Source organism: Myxocyprinus asiaticus, chromosome 39 (assembly GCF_019703515.2).
Source record: "Myxocyprinus asiaticus isolate MX2 ecotype Aquarium Trade chromosome 39, UBuf_Myxa_2, whole genome shotgun sequence".
NCBI lineage: Eukaryota > Metazoa > Chordata > Actinopteri > Cypriniformes > Catostomidae > Myxocyprinus > Myxocyprinus asiaticus.
The window spans coordinates 29,752,501-29,770,505 of NC_059382.1; the positions used below are offsets into that span (position 1 = coordinate 29,752,501).

Here is an 18,005-nt window from a genome sequence, read left to right on the forward strand (position 1 = left end):
GCCATCTATTTCCACCAGCATCTTCACAAGGTCCTTTGCTGTTGTTCTGGGATTGATTTGCACTTTTCGCACCAAACTACATTCATCTCTAGGAAACAGAATGTGTCTCCTTCCTGAGCGGTATGATGGCTGCATGGTTCCATGGTGTTTATACTTGTGTACTATTGTTTGTACAGATGAACATGGTATCTTCAGGCATTTGGAAATTGATCTCAAGAATGAACAAGACTTGTGGAGGTCCACAAGTTTTTTTCTGAGGTCTTGGCTGATTTCTTTTGATTTTTTTCATGATGTCAAGCAAAGAGGCACTGAGTTTGAAGGTAGGCCTTAAAATAAATCCACAGGTACACTTCCAATTCAGTACACATCCTATCATAAGCTAATTGTCTAAAGGCTTGACATCATTTTCTGGAATTTTCCAAGCTGCTTATAGGCACAGTTAACTTAGTGTATGCAAACTTCTGACCCACTGGAATTGTGATATAGTCAATTAAAAGTGACACAATCCATCTGTAAACAATTGTTGGAACATTACTTATGTCATGCACAAAGTAGATGTCCTAAACTAAAGTTTGCTAACATTAAATCTGTGGAGTGGTTAAAATTTTTTTTTAATGACTTTAACCTAAGTGTGTGTAAACTTCTGACTTCAACTGTGTGTGTGTGTGTGTGTGTGTGTGTGTGTATATATATATATATATATATATATATATATATATATATATATATATATATATATATATCCCAACAGAGAGAGCGATTACTCTCATTAACAGTAATGAAGATCATGCTGTCTGGACATTTAAAAAATAAAATAAAAAAATGTTTTTTTATTTTTTATTTTATTTACAAATAGATCATTTAAATAATATAGCATATTTATTTATTTAGTGTTTATATATTTATTTGAATTATGGTAATAACATTATTTTTTTTTGCATTTCAGTAGGCTACCTAGTATTGACCCTTCGCTAAGCCACACCCTAATTATGTTACTGACCAATCCTACCTTAGCAACTGTTTTGTCCACCAGGTTCATCAGATAAGCTTTTGCTTTTTTTTAATTTATTTTTTATTATTATTATTATTATTATTTGAGGATGTAGGAAGTCATGTATGTTTGGGTTGTTTTGGATTGTATCAATATTTTTACTGAAATTATCCAAAAAACAAACAAACAAACAAACATTAAGTTTATGAGCATCTTTTATGGCAGTCTCCCATTGATTTCAGTGGGGAGTTCTACAAATCGTGTCTAAACAAGCAGCGGTAACTTTGGGGGTTTAAATGTCACAAAGCAAAATCGTAATGCTCTTAAATGTATACTTGCTTCATACGTTATGCAAAATATAATTTATTAAATGGCCTAGACATTTCTTGACAATTGTTGTGTAATTCACCCATCTATAGGAGATGGAACACCTGCATACATAATAAAGGTGTGTGAGAGAGTAATATTGCACATCATCTGCTATATACTGTATATTTCCTGCTCGGAGTGAAATATATGAAATGAAAACTGTATACTCCACTTTTAAACATGAGAAAAACCTTTCCAACACCTCACATAAAACAATGCAGCAAACAGACATTATTCTTCAAATGAAGTCGACTTTTCACTTTAGGAAGTTTGTACACTGGCGTCATGTGTACATGCCTTTGGGGTCGCTGGGAGAACATTCTACCTGCTGTGAATGTTATTGTTCTAATTCCCTGGTTATCTTCCAATTTCCATATTTTAGGGATTTCTAAATATGGTTCTATCTAGGGAATAGCCAGTTTACAGATTTGTCTGTCTTCGTCAGTTGCTCCAAAACCTAGTCAGCTATCTATGGCGGTATACATTTTAAGTCATTGTAGGCATGCCCCTGTTCCCAAAGGTAGGCAACTTTATTCTGCCTTCTACATTACGATGTTTTGGCCAAGCTGCATCGTATGTAACCTTCACATAAATCCAAGATGGCGCACAGGCAAGAGAAATGTTGCTTATAAAGAAACTAAAATCAGTGATTTAATACTGAAAGAAGTATTTAATATATATATATATATATATATATAGTTCAGTCCTGTCAGAGTTGTGGCACAGTGGTCTGTGCACATAAGAGCTTTTGGCTCGCAGGGTTTCAAATTGAACTCACCTCTCTTGCCCCTACTTACTTGTCCACATTCACACAGTAGTTCAGTGTAATTAAAGATGGATTCTTTTACCTGATATTTGTGTGTGCTACATATTTTTATGCCTACCAAGAGTATCGCAACATTAGCTTAGCCACATGCTAATGTCAAAGTCTGTTGAATTTAATCCTATGGAGCCCTATTTGTGCGTTGCTGGCAACAGAATGTTTAGTGTTCCAAATCAGTCAATATGATTCCACAATGGACATGACAGATGAACAACATACAGTGTCCTAAAATTTTAAACCATTGTTTTCTATGAATGTACACACTGCTGCTGCCATTCGGCATCCAGCGACTACACTAAGCCGCAAATTGTGGGGCTGCACAAAATTATTTCACAACACTGAACATATTAACATCGTTTTTCATTATATTCAACCCCAAACAAAACCTTCAAAAATGGTTAGCAATGGACATAATTTTTTTTTACATTTAGCATAAGCTAGAAGATGCACTGTGTATAGGCAATTTTTCTTTACCCTTTTTGTTTTTTTTTTTTTTGTGGTTTGACAGCTTGAATAAAGCCTATGCTACACATACATAAATGGCATAATAGATGCAGTCCTTTCTAAGCTTTCCGTTTGCACATTTGCACTGGTTTTTCATCCACCAACCTGCAAACTCATCGACATCACTTTGTGCATTCTCGAAGTGCAAAAACTTTTCAGCACTGGGTGTAATCTGATTATAAAGTAATAAATTACAATAATCTAATAACTTCAAAAAAGTAGTCTAATGCATTATATTTTAAATTCTTGCAAGAAGATTATAGTTACTGACTTTAATTACTTTTAAGTACATCACTAAGGCTACACATTTCTAAAATAATATTATTCAAGTAGAATACATTTAAAACATGAATATATAGTATGTTATATACTGTATAATATACTGTAATTCATTAGGGCTCTCAATCAATTAACATTTTGAATCGAAAAAATTACATAAGATACCGATTAACTAATCGAATTACTCGCAATTAATGGCATGCATAAATATATGCTGAGAAAGTCCCTAAAATAACAATAATTCTATATATCTTGATGAAATAATTATAAATTGTTATATTTAAATAATTATAATTATTACATACTATAAATATAACAATTCAGATAATTAAATGCATTACATTATTGTGTCAGACGAGTAAAGCATTGATAAGACAATGCAAAAAGTGGCTTTGTGAGTCAATATATTTACAGTATTTCCATATCATTGAACATAAGCCAATCAACGGCCTACGGTCCACAGCAATCCATTTTGCAATTGAATTCATCAATCTGTCCAAAACAGGTTTATAATAAGTGCTTTTCTTACGACGTGTCAATGTACCAGTGTGTCAGACTTGTACTTTTAGACTCTCATTTTGGTTGCGTTGCATCATAAACCCAGCGTGTTTAGGTCACTGTGTCAAGTTAAACCTAGTTTGAAACTTCCCTGAATTCGGAGTCGTGCTCTGTCCAGCTGTTTGAACGTAATTATGCATTCTCATCTTGTGCTGTTGCTAGTGTCCAGCAAGCCTGAGTGTGGTTCTTTGTCTGTATAGCTGCGTGTTGCCAGCAGTAGTTTCGCTTACTGCCCCCTGCTGAAAACAGGTGGTACTTCAAGCTTGAATTGCTCCGACGGTAGGAATATTCCTTATGATGGTCCAGGTATATGATTACTTGTGTTCATTTTATTGATGCGTTATTGTTTTTAGATATAATTAATCACACTGAATTAACGCATTAAATCAACAGCCCTGTAATTCATATATGCCTCTGTTTCAATTTCTGTGACAGCTGAAGGGTGTATGCCCAAGTCATTGAATAACGAAACGGATGATGAAAAACTTATCAACAAAGTGGGGAAATATCCTGATTTATACCATGGTATGTGGCATAAACCACAGATATTTCGCGTTCTGTGTTTGATACCTGTGCTTTGTCCTTCCAGTAATATGACGTGGTTCTTATCATCCGCTGTGCGACCCTCTTTGCATGATTGTTCGGATGCTGCTAAAGGCTGGTTCACACTATCACAACAAACGGCAAAAATTAAAAATGTGGTTGTTGGTTTTAGAATGTTGGGTAACAAAACTGGCATTCCCAATATACCCAGCAAACATCAACAGGGTGAACATACTTAACCCAACTACAGGTTAAATGTGTGTGTTTGTTGGCATTTGTTGGGGCTCTGTGAACTAGCCTTTACAAGGCAGCTGGCTATGTACTGTAGGCAGTGAGGCAGCTCACTAGGTTTTGGAACAGAGGTATTATCTGTACTCCCCCTTCTGTTTACTTAATGTTTGACACTTCTTTTACAGCTACTTAATGTATTTTATTAGAAAGCGCTGTCATTCCTTGTCTGTTCCACCTCATCCAGGCATCCATTTTTATTTTCATCTCCGGTGCGCCTTCCTTTCTGTCCTTCTGTATAAACAACTTGCCTCATCACCATTGTTTTGCCTCTGTTCTCTTTCTTGTCAAAGCGCCTCCACAGAATTCAATTACCCAACTGTTGTTTTATGATGTTGTCTTGTCAGCTGACGACGGATTCATTATCTCATCACTCCACTTGACAAGACTGTCACATCGCCCTCTTTCGCTTTTATTCCGCTGCTCGCACTCCGCTTGCAAATATATTCCCTCACTGTCCTCTCCAGCACTGCTTGTGAACTCAACGGCCATCTGCTCCAAACTTTGCTGTCAATCACTAATATTAGGGCTGTCAGCCTCTCTCAGGTTATGAGAAATGGCAGAAAAAATGGACACTGTGCATTCAAAGAGTGAAACAAATCTCATGTACAGGATTAGCCCACCAAAAATGAAGATTCTGTCATCATATACTTTCCCTGTTATCGTTCCAAACCTGTATGACTTCATTTCTATTGCTGAACACAAAAGGAGAAATTTTAATGAATATCCCAGTCCGTCTTTTCAACACAATGACAATTGATAGTGCCTCATTTTAAAGCTTATAAACATGACCCCAAAGTATCATAAAAGTAGTCGCATGCAACTCGTATGTCATAAGTCCTCTGAAGGCATACATCTTGGCTATGATCAGGAACAACCCAAAATTTAAGCCATTTTTATTCTTCTTTTTTTCTTTTTTTTTTTTAAGAGAAATTCTTGACTTCTGTTGTGCATTCATGAGTGCATTGGCTTTTGCTTTCATTGACATCCTTTTTGTTGGCGTCCATTGTGCTAAAGTGATAGTTCACCCAAAAATGAATATTCTCTCAACATTTACTCTCATGCCATCCCAGATGTGTACGATTTTCTTCTGCAGAATACAAATGAAGATTTTTGTGAAGACTATCTCAGATCTGTAGGTCCATACAATACAAAAGTGAATAGTGACCAAAAAGTTGAAGCTCCAAAAAGCACAAAGGCAGCATAAAATAAATCCATACGATTCCAGTGGTTTAAATTCATGTCATAAGAAGCGATTTAATAGGTGTGGGTGAGAAACAGATAAATATTTAAATCCTTGTTTACCAAAAATCTCTACTTTCACTTTAACTTCCACATTCTTCTTTTGAGTTTTTGCGATTCGAATTCTTCGTGCATATCACCACCTACTGGTCTGGGCTGGTCAAAGTTCGAGATTTATTGTAAAAAAATGACTTGAATATTGAACTGTTTCTCACCCACACCTGTCATATCACTTCTGAAGAAATGGATTTCACCACTGAAGGTGTATGGACTATTTTTATGCTGCATTAATGTGCTTTTTGGAGCTTCAAAGTTCTGGCCACTGTTCACACGCAATGTATGGACCTACAGAGCTGAGATATTCTTCTAAAAATCTTAATTTGTGTTCTGGAGAAGAAAGAAAGTCATTCATATCTGGGATGGCATCAGGGCGAATGAGAGAATTTTCATTTTTGGTGAACTATTCCTTTCATGAGTGCATTGATGAAAACTGGCTTTAGTTAGTCAGTTAAATGGGGTTACTCACTAATTGGTTGGAAACGTATCTATGGACTACAACATTATACATGGTTTACAAACTGTAAAGAATGATATTCTGACCCTCTCTGGTGTAAGGGAGATTCACTATTCAAATGAAAGTACATCTACTAAAGAAAATATGTGTGATTGTTACGACTCAAACAACTTTTTCCTCAGTGGAAAAGTTTAAATCTTTAAAGTTTGAGTTTGTCTACAATGCCTTAAGTTTTGTTTATTTCTCCAGAACTCCATGTGGTGACACAAACAGTATGTGGAATATTACTTATACCAAAATGAAAATGTGAGGAACACAATCATAATGTGTCTTGACATTCTTGTGACAGGTGCAGTTTCACAGAGACAGTAGCTTAGCTTGTGTATAATGCAGCAAGCGACACCAGGACTGCGCTGTTTGTCACAAATATGCAAAGGAAAAACATCTAAATAATTCCATTGCCATAGGGACATCAGTATTTGATATACTGTATATATTGTCTAATTGTCTGAGTTCAGCCATCATGGGCAAGTGTAGCAAAAAGTAACATTTGGATTCTGGATATGTAAAATGAGACCTGATCCATCATTCATGAGTCACTTTGACCCAGACATGCATTTTGAGTAATATGGAAAGTCTCAGACTACATTAAAAGTTAAACCTCAAATTAAAATTAAGGGTTTGGTGTAGAGCATAATAATTTTAGCTTTGGAAAAAAAAATATATATTTTTACTTTAGTGAATAAAACTGTTTGTCTTCGAAAATAAATATACCCTCAAGAAACGTCAGCCAACTTGGCAAGTTCTCATATTTTTACAATGTATTGAGGGACATCAAAAGGCAATCCTTTCTTTTCCTCTAACTTAACCCTCAGACAAGGTCATTTTGCGTTTCATAATGCATTATTCAGTCCTATATCCTTGTCTCCCCATTTCATTATGCTGTGTTTTCAGTGTTTCTTTCTGTTCTTTCGGAAATGTTATGAATATAGGTCGGTGAACTCATTTAGCATTCATTCTTTTGTTTGAAAATCAAAAAAACGCTGTGGGAATAGATCTTGAAGATGCACACTTTCCTCGTCTTGCCTTGGTAATGACGGCGTGTTTAGTGAGTGCCTTTGAAGTGAATGCTCACTGCAGGGGGTGGTTTGGGAGGGAAAGGTAGTTTTGAGGTGAGGGCAGTTCGCATCACCTTTTCAATGCTTATAGAATTCACAGTCTTCCTTCAAAGAAAATTGTATATCAAACCAATTTGGTACCTTTTCAGAGGTGGCCTTTTGAAATGTTGAAACTATCTAAATGATCAATTATCCATTGAATGCTGAGATCGGGAATAAAAGGCCGCTTTTTGTTTATTTGGCAACATCAGAGGACTGCTTGCTAGTACGACTTGTCGTGGCCATCGATATAACAGTGTCAGTCTAACAAAACATTTTATTGGAGTGTAAATATTTTATATTGAATTGGTTTAATTAAATTGCTGTGGAATGTCCTTCCCCTTATAATACTTTATTTCTGCAAGTCGTAAAAAAGGTGATTTTATGATGCAGGAGCACACATTGTGCGGCAGCAACAGCCTTTCAAATAAATAGCTGGCCCTTTTTAAACAACATTGTTTATGGTTTATTTTTTGCCTTTCTGCCACAGGTAGGCTATAGTTGAAGTCAGAAGTTTACATACACCTTAGCCAAATACATTTAAACTCAGTTTTTCACAATTCCTGACATTTAATCGTAGAAAACATTCCCTGTCTTCGGTCAGTTAGGATCACTACTTTATTTTAAGAATGTGAAATGTCAGAATAATAGTAGAGAGAATGATTTATTTCAGCTTTTATTTCTTTCATCACATTCCCAGTGGGTCAGAAGTTTTTATACACTTTGTCAGTATTTGGTAGCATTGCCTTTAAATTCTTTAACTTGGGTCAAATGTTTTGGGTAGCCATCCACAAGCTTCTCATAATAATTTGCTGGAATTTTGGCCCATTCCTCCAGACAGAACTGGTGTAATTGAGTCAGGTTTGTAGGGCTCCTTGCTTGCACATGCTTTTTCAGTTCTGCCCACAAATTTTCTATCGGATTGAGGTCAGGGCTTTGTGATGGCCACTGCAGTACCTTGACTTTGTTGTCCTTAAGCCATTTTGCCACAACTTTGGAAGTATGCTTGTGGTCATTGTCTATTTGGAAGACCCATTTGCGACCGAGCTTTAATTTCCTGAGATGTTGCGTCAATATATCCACATAATTTTCCTTCCTCATGATGCCATCTATTTTGTGAAGTGCACCAGTCCCTCCTGCAGCAAAGCAGCCCCCAACATGATGTGCCCCCCCCCCCCCCCCCATGCTTCACATTTGGGATGGTGTTGTTTGGCTTGCAAACCTCACCCTTTTTCCTCCAAACATAACGATGGTCATTATGGCCAAACAGTTCAATTTTTGTTTCATTAGACCAGAGGGCATTTCTCCAAAAAGTAAGATCTTTGTCCCCATTTGCACTTGCAAACTGTAGTCTGGCTTTTTTATGGTGGTTTTGGAGCAGTTGCTTCTTCCTTGCTGAGCAGCCTTTCAGGTTATGTCGATATAGGACTCATTTTACTGTGGATATAGATACTTGTCTACCTGTTTCCTCCAGCATCTTTACAAGGTACTTTGCTGTTGTTCTGGGATTGATTTGCACTTTTCGCACCAAAACGAAAAGCTTTTGGAGATGCATTCATCTCTAGGAGACAGAATGTGTCTCCTTCCTGAGTGGTATGATGGCTGCGTGGTCCCATGGTGTTTATACTTGCATACTGTTGTTTGTACAGATGAACGTGGTACCTTCAGGCCTTTGGAAATTGCTCCCAAGGATGATCCAGACTTGTGGAGGTCCACAATTTATTTTCTGAGGTCTTGGCTGATTTCTTTTTATTTTCCCATGATGTCAAGCAAAGAGGCACTGAGTTTGAAGGTAGGCCTTAAAATACATCCACAGGTACACCTCCAGTTCAGTACACCTCCTATCAGAAGCTAATTGGCTAATTGTCTAAAGGCTTGACATAATTTTCTGGAATTTTCCAAGCTGCTTAAAGGCACAGTTAACTTAGTGTATGTAAACTTCTGACCCACTGGAATTGTGATATAGTCAATTAAAAGTGAAACAATTAAAATCTGTAAACAATTGTTGGAAAAATTACTTGTGTCATGCACAAAGTAGATGTCCTAAATGACTTGCCAAAACTATAGTTTGCTAATATGAAATCTGTGGAGTGGTTAAAAAACAAGTTTTAATGACTTCAACCTAAGTGTATGTAAACTTCTGACTTCAACTGTAGGTAAGTCTATGGAATTTTGGTTACTTGTTAAGATGTTCTGGTGGTTGCTAGGCATTTCTATGGCGTTCTGGCAGGTTGCTAGGTATTGCTAGGGAATTTTGAAAGTTTGAATTCATGAAAATTCCATTTCAGCTTCTTGACTCATTTGAACATTTTGTAAATGTAAGGCTATGGAATTATTATTATTTTTATTTTTTTTTACTTGTTGCTAGACATTGCTAGGGTTTTATTGGTTTGTTGCTAGGCTTTTCTAGGCTGTTCTAGCTGATTGCTAGGTTTTCTGGTTGTTTGGGGTGTTCTGGCTTTGCTTGGGATACGGTTTGCTTACATTAAAGTTTTTTGAAGGTTAGAGTTTGAATTCATGAACATTCCATTTCAGTATCTTGGCTCATTTGAACATTCCATTTGTTAGGGATATGGTTTGTTTAAATTTTTTTAATTTTTTTTATTGACAGTTGGAGTTTGAATCTCTTAAATTTTTGGTTACTTTTTGCTAGGCGTTTCTAAGGTGCTCTGGCAGGTTGCTTGGCCTTGATAGAGATAGATAGATAGGCAGACAGACAGACAGATAGACAGGCAGACAGATATATTCATTTTTGTGAATTGTTTCTTTAAATACTTTCTCTTAAATCTTCTCTTGCGATTAATTGCAGGTAATGAGTTTGGCCATCCAGAATGGCTAGATTTTCCACGAGTCGGCAACAATGAGAGTTACCATTACGCCCGGCGACAGTTCAACCTTGTGGACACAGATCACCTGCGTTATCGGCAGCTGTACACTTTTGACCGGGACATGAACCGCACAGAGGACAAGTACGGCTGGCTGGCTGCTCCCCCGGTGAGAAAAAAGTCACCAATTACATTTCCCCCCTTTTACTCTCTCTTTCTTCCCAGTATCATGAAATATTGCTTGCTCTTCTTCCTTTTTTCGTCTAGTTCTGTGTGTATACCCACTGTTTGACTTTCTCAATTTCCAAGTTCTCCATCCCTGTGTTTCCCTCTCGTTATATCTAACTCCCTTTATGTTCAACATAAAAGCATCCTACCATCCACGGAACATCTGCCATTCCACTAAAACAGATATCAGTCCCTAACCAGCCCTGCAGTCTTATTACTCTCTTGCTTTTTAATTAATTTCCACCTCACCATATGGAAGATATGTGCATGTGACTCATTACCTGTCAGAAAAAAAAACAAAAAAAACATATTGGCTCATACTGTAGATGTAATTCCAACCTCTACACCACCATGAGAATATAAATTGTGTGATATAACGCTGTCAGGCATGAAAGAGTGAAAATGAGAGGGAGTAGCAGCATGTTTTAAAGGAATATCCCAAGTTAATTAAATAATTCACTCGAAAATGAAAATCCTGTCGTCTTTTACTCACCCTTATTTTAAAATTCTCCTTTTGTGTTCCATGGAAAACATAACAGCATATAGGTTAGGAATGGCATGGGGGTGAGTAAATGGTGACCAATTTTACATTTTGGGTGAACTTTAAATGAATTAAACTTAAGCACTATTGTGACAAGTTAAATCTAGTTTGAAACTTAGAAAAACAAGTCTCGAGATCCCTGCATTCTGAATTGTTCTCCGTCCAGCTGTATTTGACCATCTTGTGCTGTCGCTAGTGTCAAGTGTCAAGAGTGTGTTTTGTTCTCTGTACAGCTGTGCATTGCCTATACAGCTGTAGTTTCTCTTACTGACCTCTGCTGAAAACAGGTGGTACCTCAAGCTTGAAATGCTCCGACGGTGGGAATATTCCATATAACGGTCCAGGGACATGATTAATTGCATTAATTTGTTTTACGTGTTTGTTTTTTACATAATTAATCACACTGCATTAATGTGTTAAATCGACAGCCCTAATTTTAACATTTCCCCAATAGACTTCTATTATAAATTGTTTTTTTTTTTTCAAAATTATTGACTCTAGTAATCAAATCATGTCACAGATTCTGTCAGTAGAGGTGAACTTGTATTTAGCCCAGCAATGAAAACCCTAATAAGTTGACTCTATTCAAATGATTGAGTAAACTCGTTCCCTCAGTTGAATTGAGTAATGGCGTCTCCAAAACTTGTGTAATTAAGTTCACTTAACTTGGTGTCCATATAGAATGAACTTAACTATTTAAGTTAAGGTAACTAGATGCAAGTAGACTCAACTCTGATTTTCAATTTAAATGTTGTTGTTTCAACTTAATTTTAATTGAATTGACTCAATTTAGGTGCAAGTTCGAATCCAGGGCGTGCTGAGTGACTCCAGTCAGGCTTCCTTTGCAACCAATTGGCCCGGTTGCTAGGATGGGTAGAGTCACATTGGGTTAACCTCCTCGTGGTCACTATAATGTGGTTCTCGCTCCTGGTTGGGCGCGTGGTTAGTTGTGCGTGGATGCCGCGGAGAATAGCGTGAGCCTCCACACGCGCTAGGTCTCCGCGGTAATGCGATCAACAAGCCACGTGATAAGATGCACGGATTGACAGTCTCAGGTCTTAGGCAACTGAAATTCATCAGCTGCCACCCGGATTGAGGCGAATCACTACGACACCACGAGGACCTAGAGCGTATTTGGAATTGGACATGCTAAATTGGGGAGAAAAAAAAAACAGAGCATATAAAAACAAAAACTCATACAGTATAGCATAAATATATTCAAACATGATGCATAAAAGTACATTAAAGCCAGTATGATTGAACCCGTTTATTATTATTATTATTATTATTAATTTAAAATAATAATAACAATAATAGTGATCTATTTGTTAAGAAGACCTATTGCATCTGCAACAAACTATTTTTTTATAGCTTGCTGTTTTGGCCTTTTGTGTCCTATAATGTCATCCTGATGGAAGGAGCTGGAATTTAACATTGAGAGGGTGTGTTGTGTCATTTGTAATTAACAAGGCCTTCCTGTATACCGCCCTTTTATAAATATCATCTAGTGATCTTTGTTTGACACCCACAATTTCCCTACTCTTTTTACAGTTCTGTCCAGATTCATTTTATTCTTCAAAGTTAACTGTCCATACCAAACTGTTATATTAAAAAACAGAATACTTTCAATTAAATTGGTATAAACCCTTTGCAGAACACTTTGGCTGACAGCAACCCCTCTCAACTTCCGCAGCAAAAATAACCTCTGATTTGCTTTTTTACAAATGAGGTCCACATTTCCCAAAACAGTTAGCTTGCTGTCAATCAAGGTCCGCAGGTACTTGAAACAGTCAACAGTATCCACCACTTGACGCACATAGCGTAATTGCCGAAAGGGGTTCTGGATGACCTAAAATAGATTCCTTTGTTTTTTTCAGCATTTATTTGCAGTAAACTCAACTCATTATTGTTGATATATAATGACGTAGTACTCATAGTACTTATTATTAAGAGAGTTCCTATTTAAAAGTGCAACTAGTGCTATATCATCTGCGTATTTAAATCATTTAAAATCCCTGCTATTCAAATTAATTTCATTTGTGAAGATAAATAAGAGTGGTGATATAACGCAGCCTTGGGGTACCCCCGTATACAAAATAATTGTCTGACAACTCCATTCAGACAAACTCGCTGTGGGCAATCAATTAAAGAATTCTTAATCCAAAGAACTACTGCCCCACTTACATCCAAATCTAGAAGACGCTTTAAAAATAAATGTATCTGTATTGTATTAAAAGTGGAACTGTTCTCACTAAATAAAATTCAGGCATAGGCTTTTGGCTGTTCTAAATGACCAGTGATTGTATCTACCATGGTAACTGAAGCATCCTCTGTCCCTCAATGAGACTTGTAGGCAGATTGAAATGGCTCTAGTTGCTCAGAAATATTTAAGATAAGATGCTGCCTTATGACCCTTTTCATGCATTTTGCCATAATTGATGTTAAGGCCACAGGACGAAAATCTTTTAGAGCTTTATTTTGGGAATTGGTCATATCACAGACATCTTCCACAAAAAAGGCACCGTGTGAATATTTATTAAGAACTGAAAAAGGTGTGTAACAACTCCCAACAGTTCACGAGAACACACCTTTAAAACCCGGCCTCGTAGGCCATCTGGCACAGGGGCCTTATATGGCTTAACTTGTGCCAGACAAGTCCTGATTTCCTCCTGTGTAAAATTAATAACAGGGCTCATCGGGATATCAGAACACAAGTCATAAATATCTTCTCTATTGTTACCCACATCAAATCTCCCAGAAAACTTATTCAAATCATTTACAAATTTAGATATGTCAGTGTCAGTAATGTTGATATTGGTATTATGGTGAAACCCATCATTATGTTAAGACCTTGCCATTCAGCTTCAGGATTTTGATTATATAGTTTACTTTCAAACGTATTTTTGAAATACATTTTTGCGTATCATAACTCTCAATTCCTTCCTTTTAACATTAAAACTTTCCTGATCCTTTTTTAAGAAAGGCTGCCTTTTTTTTATGAGACAGACCTATAAGTCTTTTGAGAGCTACGGTTTGTTATTAGAAAACACTTTAACAGTTTTAGTATCTATAATTAAGTTGCACATGCACAAGGAGAACTGGGATAGTGTTAACAGGGTCCAACTTGACCAAAGGGAATAGATCACCCTAATGTTGACATCTCACGAAACAACTATTTGCTACAAAACAACATCAATAATACTACAAAAGAGCTAAAACCTCTATGAATTCTTAATAACTACTATTTAAGGGGGGGGCCTGGGTAGCTCAGCGAGTATTGACGCTGACTACCACCCCTGGAGTCGCGAGTTCGAATCCAGGGTGTGCTGAGTGACTCCAACCAGGTCTCCTAAGCAACCAAATTGGCCCGGTTGCTAGGTAGGGTAGGGTCACATGGAGTAACCTCCTCGTGGTCGCAATTAGTGGTTCTCGCTCTCAATGGGGCGCGTAGTAAGTTGTGCGTGGATCGCGGAGAGTAGCATGAGTCTCCACATGCAGAGTCTCCGCTGTGTCATGCACAATGAACCACGTGATAAGATGCGTGGATTGACGGTCTCAGAAGCGGAGGCAACTGAGACTTGTCCTCTGCCACCCGGATCGAGGTGAGTAACTGCGCCACCACAAGGACCTACTAAGTAGTGGGAATTGGGAGTGCCAAATTGGAAGAAAAGGGGATAAAATAAATAAATACTGTTTAAATGACCCAATATGTTCCCTTTGACCAAGGAAACATAATTAAATCATTCAAGGAACTTAGATATTTTAGTTATGGACCTAAAACTTGACATTTCAGGTAATGTTTACTTTAGACAACTTGATTTTTCCAGTAATGACTACATTAGGGTTTACAGTATGAATATTCATTTAACATGTATTGGTGCACTAGTCTGGGTGGTATCAGGGCAGTCATGCAGACGAAGAGCTGAATTGGCAGAAAACAGATTACAAGCTGTGTAAATGATTGAGTAATAATGATGAGTAATACTTCCCTGCATGATCCACAGCACATGTTACACCTGCCTCACCTTGTCTGTTGCTGGCTTTGACCTTACCACAATGTTTTATACTTGGTAGTTTTTTAAAGAATTGGCAAGAAATGTAGTATTCAGAAATATTTCACCGCTAAATGTCTCAATTGACCAATCAGAAACAAGTATTTCAGAGAGCAGTGTAATTACCAGTATACACTCACCAAGCACTTTGTTACGAACAGTATGGTCCTAATAAAGTGCCAGACATGGTGTTCTGCTGTTGTAGCACAACCGCCTCAAGGTTCGACGTGTTGTGCATTCTGATATGCTATTCTGCTCACTACAGTTGTACAGAGTGGTTATCTGAGTTACCGTAACCTTTCTGTCAGCTCGAACCAGTCCGGCCATTCTCTGTTGACCTCTGTCATCAACAAGGCGTTTCTGTCCACAAAACTGCCGCTCACTGGATGTTTTTTTTTTTTTTTTTTTTTGCTTTTGGCACCATTCTGAGTAAACTCTAGTGACTGTTGTGCGTGAAAATCCCAGGAGATCATCAGTTACAGAAATACTCAAACCAGCCCACCTGGCACCATAATTGAAATCACTGAGATCAAATCTTTTCCCTATTCTGAAGGTTGATGTGAACATTAACTGATGATCCTGACCCGTATCTGCATGATTTTATGAATTGCACTGCTGAGGTTCACTGCTGCAACTGTCCAATCAGAATCCAGGCGTATAACTTATGACTAATAATAGAGTCACCCCACCCCCCCAACACACTTTTTCAGCTGTATTCCGTAAATTTTTACAATTTGTTTTTCCATAGGGATTTATTCATGAAGGAATTAATTCTAATCCCATGACGCATTGCGAATGACATAATGAAATCAAAAACAATGGAAAAATATTGATTATAATGATAAAATGTATATATTTTAAGTTTTTGCTAAATATTCAGATACATATACATACAAATATATACAGGTGCATCTCAATAAATTAGAATGTCGTGGAAAAGTTCATTTATTTCAGTAATTCAACTCAAATTGTGAAACTCGTGTATTAAATAAATTCAATGCACACAGACTAAAGTAGTTTAAGTCTTTGGTTCTTTTAATTGTGATGATTTTGGCTCACATTTAACAAAAACCCACCAATTCACTATCTCAAAAAATTAGAATACATCATAAGACCAATAAAAAAAACATTTTTAGTGAATTGTTGGCCTTCTGGAAAGTATGTTCATTTACTCTATATGTACTCAATACTTGGTAGGGGCTCCTTTTGCTTTAATTACTGCCTCAATTCGGCGTGGCATGGAGGTGATCAGTTTTGGCACTGCTGAGGTGGTATGGAAGCCCAGGTTTCTTTGACAGTGGCCTTCAGCTCATCTGCATTTTTTGGTCTCTTGTTTCTCATTTTCCTCTTGACAATACCCCATAGATTCTCTATGGGGTTCAGGTCTGGTGAGTTTGCTGGCCAGTCAAGCACACCAACACCTTGGTCATTTAACCAACTTTTGGTGCTTTTGGCAGTGTGGGCAGGTGCCAAATCCTGCTGGAAAATGAAATCAGCATCTTTAAAAAGCTGGTCAGCAGAAGGAAGCATGAAGTGCTCCAAAATTTCTTGGTAAACGGGTGCAGTGACTTTGGTTTTCAAAAAACACAATGGACCAACACCAGCAGATGACATTGCACCCCAAATCATCACAGACTGTGGAAACTTAACACTGGACTTCAAGCAACTTGGGCTATGAGCTTCTCCACCCTTCCTCCAGACTCTAGGACCTTGGTTTCCAAATGAAATACAAAACTTGCTCTCATCTGAAAAGAGGACTTTGGAACACTGGGCAACAGTCCAGTTCTTCTTCTCCTTAGCCCTCTGACGTTGTCTGTGGTTCAGGAGTGGCTTAACAAGAGGAATACTGTAGCCAAATTCCTTGACATGTCTGTGTGTGGTGGCTCTTGATGCCTTGACCCCAGCCTCAGTCCATTCCTTGTGAAGTTCACCCAAATTCTTGAATCGATTTTGCTGGACAATCATAAGGCTGCGGTTCTCTCGGTTGGTTGTGCATCTTTTTCTTCCACACTTTTTCCTTCCACTCAACTTTCTGTTAACATGCTTGGATACAGCACTCTTTGAACAGCCAGCTTCTTTGGCAATGAATGTTTGTGGCTTACCCTCCTTGTGAAGGGTGTCAATGATTGTCTTCTGGACAACTGTCAGATCAGCAGTCTTCCCCATGATTGTGTAGCCTAGTAAACCAAACTGAGAGACCATTTTGAAGGCTCAGGAAACCTTTGCAGGTGTTTTGAGTTGATTAGCTGATTGGCATGTCAAAATATTCTAATTTTTTGAGAGAGTGAATTGGTGGGTTTTTGTTAAATGTGAGCCAAAATCATCACAATTAAAAGAACCAAAGACTTAAACTACTTCAGTCTGTGTGCATTGAATTTATTTAATACACGAGTTTCACAATTTGAGTTGAATTACTGAAATAAATGAACTTTTCCATGACATTCTAATTTATTGAGATGCACCTGTAAGTAGTTTGAAAGTGTAGGGAGACTGACTTCGTTGAGTCATTCGCAGAGCTCTTTCGTTACGGTGTGTATATCATTATTCTCTGATTGGTGGGTTTTTCTCTTCAGGATTCATGAATAGTGTAGTTCTTCACAAGGAGTTCTTCTTTTAAACACTATTTTTGAACAATTATGTTAAAATAGTAGAGACTGGTTGCTACAGCAGAAGCATATACCATTGATTAAAAATCAATTCCCCTATGGAAGAAATGAATAGGAATTTTTACTTCCCGGAACCAGACTGTTAATAATCTGACATATAAATGATTAAAAAGTAGTTAAAATGCTAGAAATAAATATTAGACAGTGCATTCAAAATAATGATAATAGCATTGAAACAGTTATCAGGGAAATTATTTGTAGTCAAATCTGTAATTCATTTCATTTTGGGAGAGGAAACTAGCTCTTACTCCTCTATTAAGAGGTCTTTAGAAAAGATGAGCTGAGCTCTGAGCATGTCTTGGGTGTCTGAATGTTTGTAATTGCTGTGTATCTTCGTTGGCTTTTCTCAGGGCAGATAATCAACAGTAAAAAACCTTGGCACCCGCTTAGACACCCAGCTCTCTCACTGTCTGCACAACTCTGAC

The 18,005-nt window shown here is 37.4% G+C and overlaps 1 protein-coding gene across 2 annotated transcripts in view; it reads left to right on the plus strand.

Annotated features, from left to right (window-relative positions):
- Positions 1-18,005, plus strand: part of LOC127430022 (1,4-alpha-glucan-branching enzyme-like) — a 218,258-nt gene that overhangs the window by 143,393 nt on the left and 56,860 nt on the right. For both annotated transcript variants that reach the window (XM_051679428.1, XM_051679427.1), the window contains one exon: positions 10,078-10,262. In XM_051679428.1, coding sequence (XP_051535388.1) covers positions 10,078-10,262 — 185 coding nt within the window. The remainder of the gene's footprint in view (positions 1-10,077; positions 10,263-18,005) is intronic.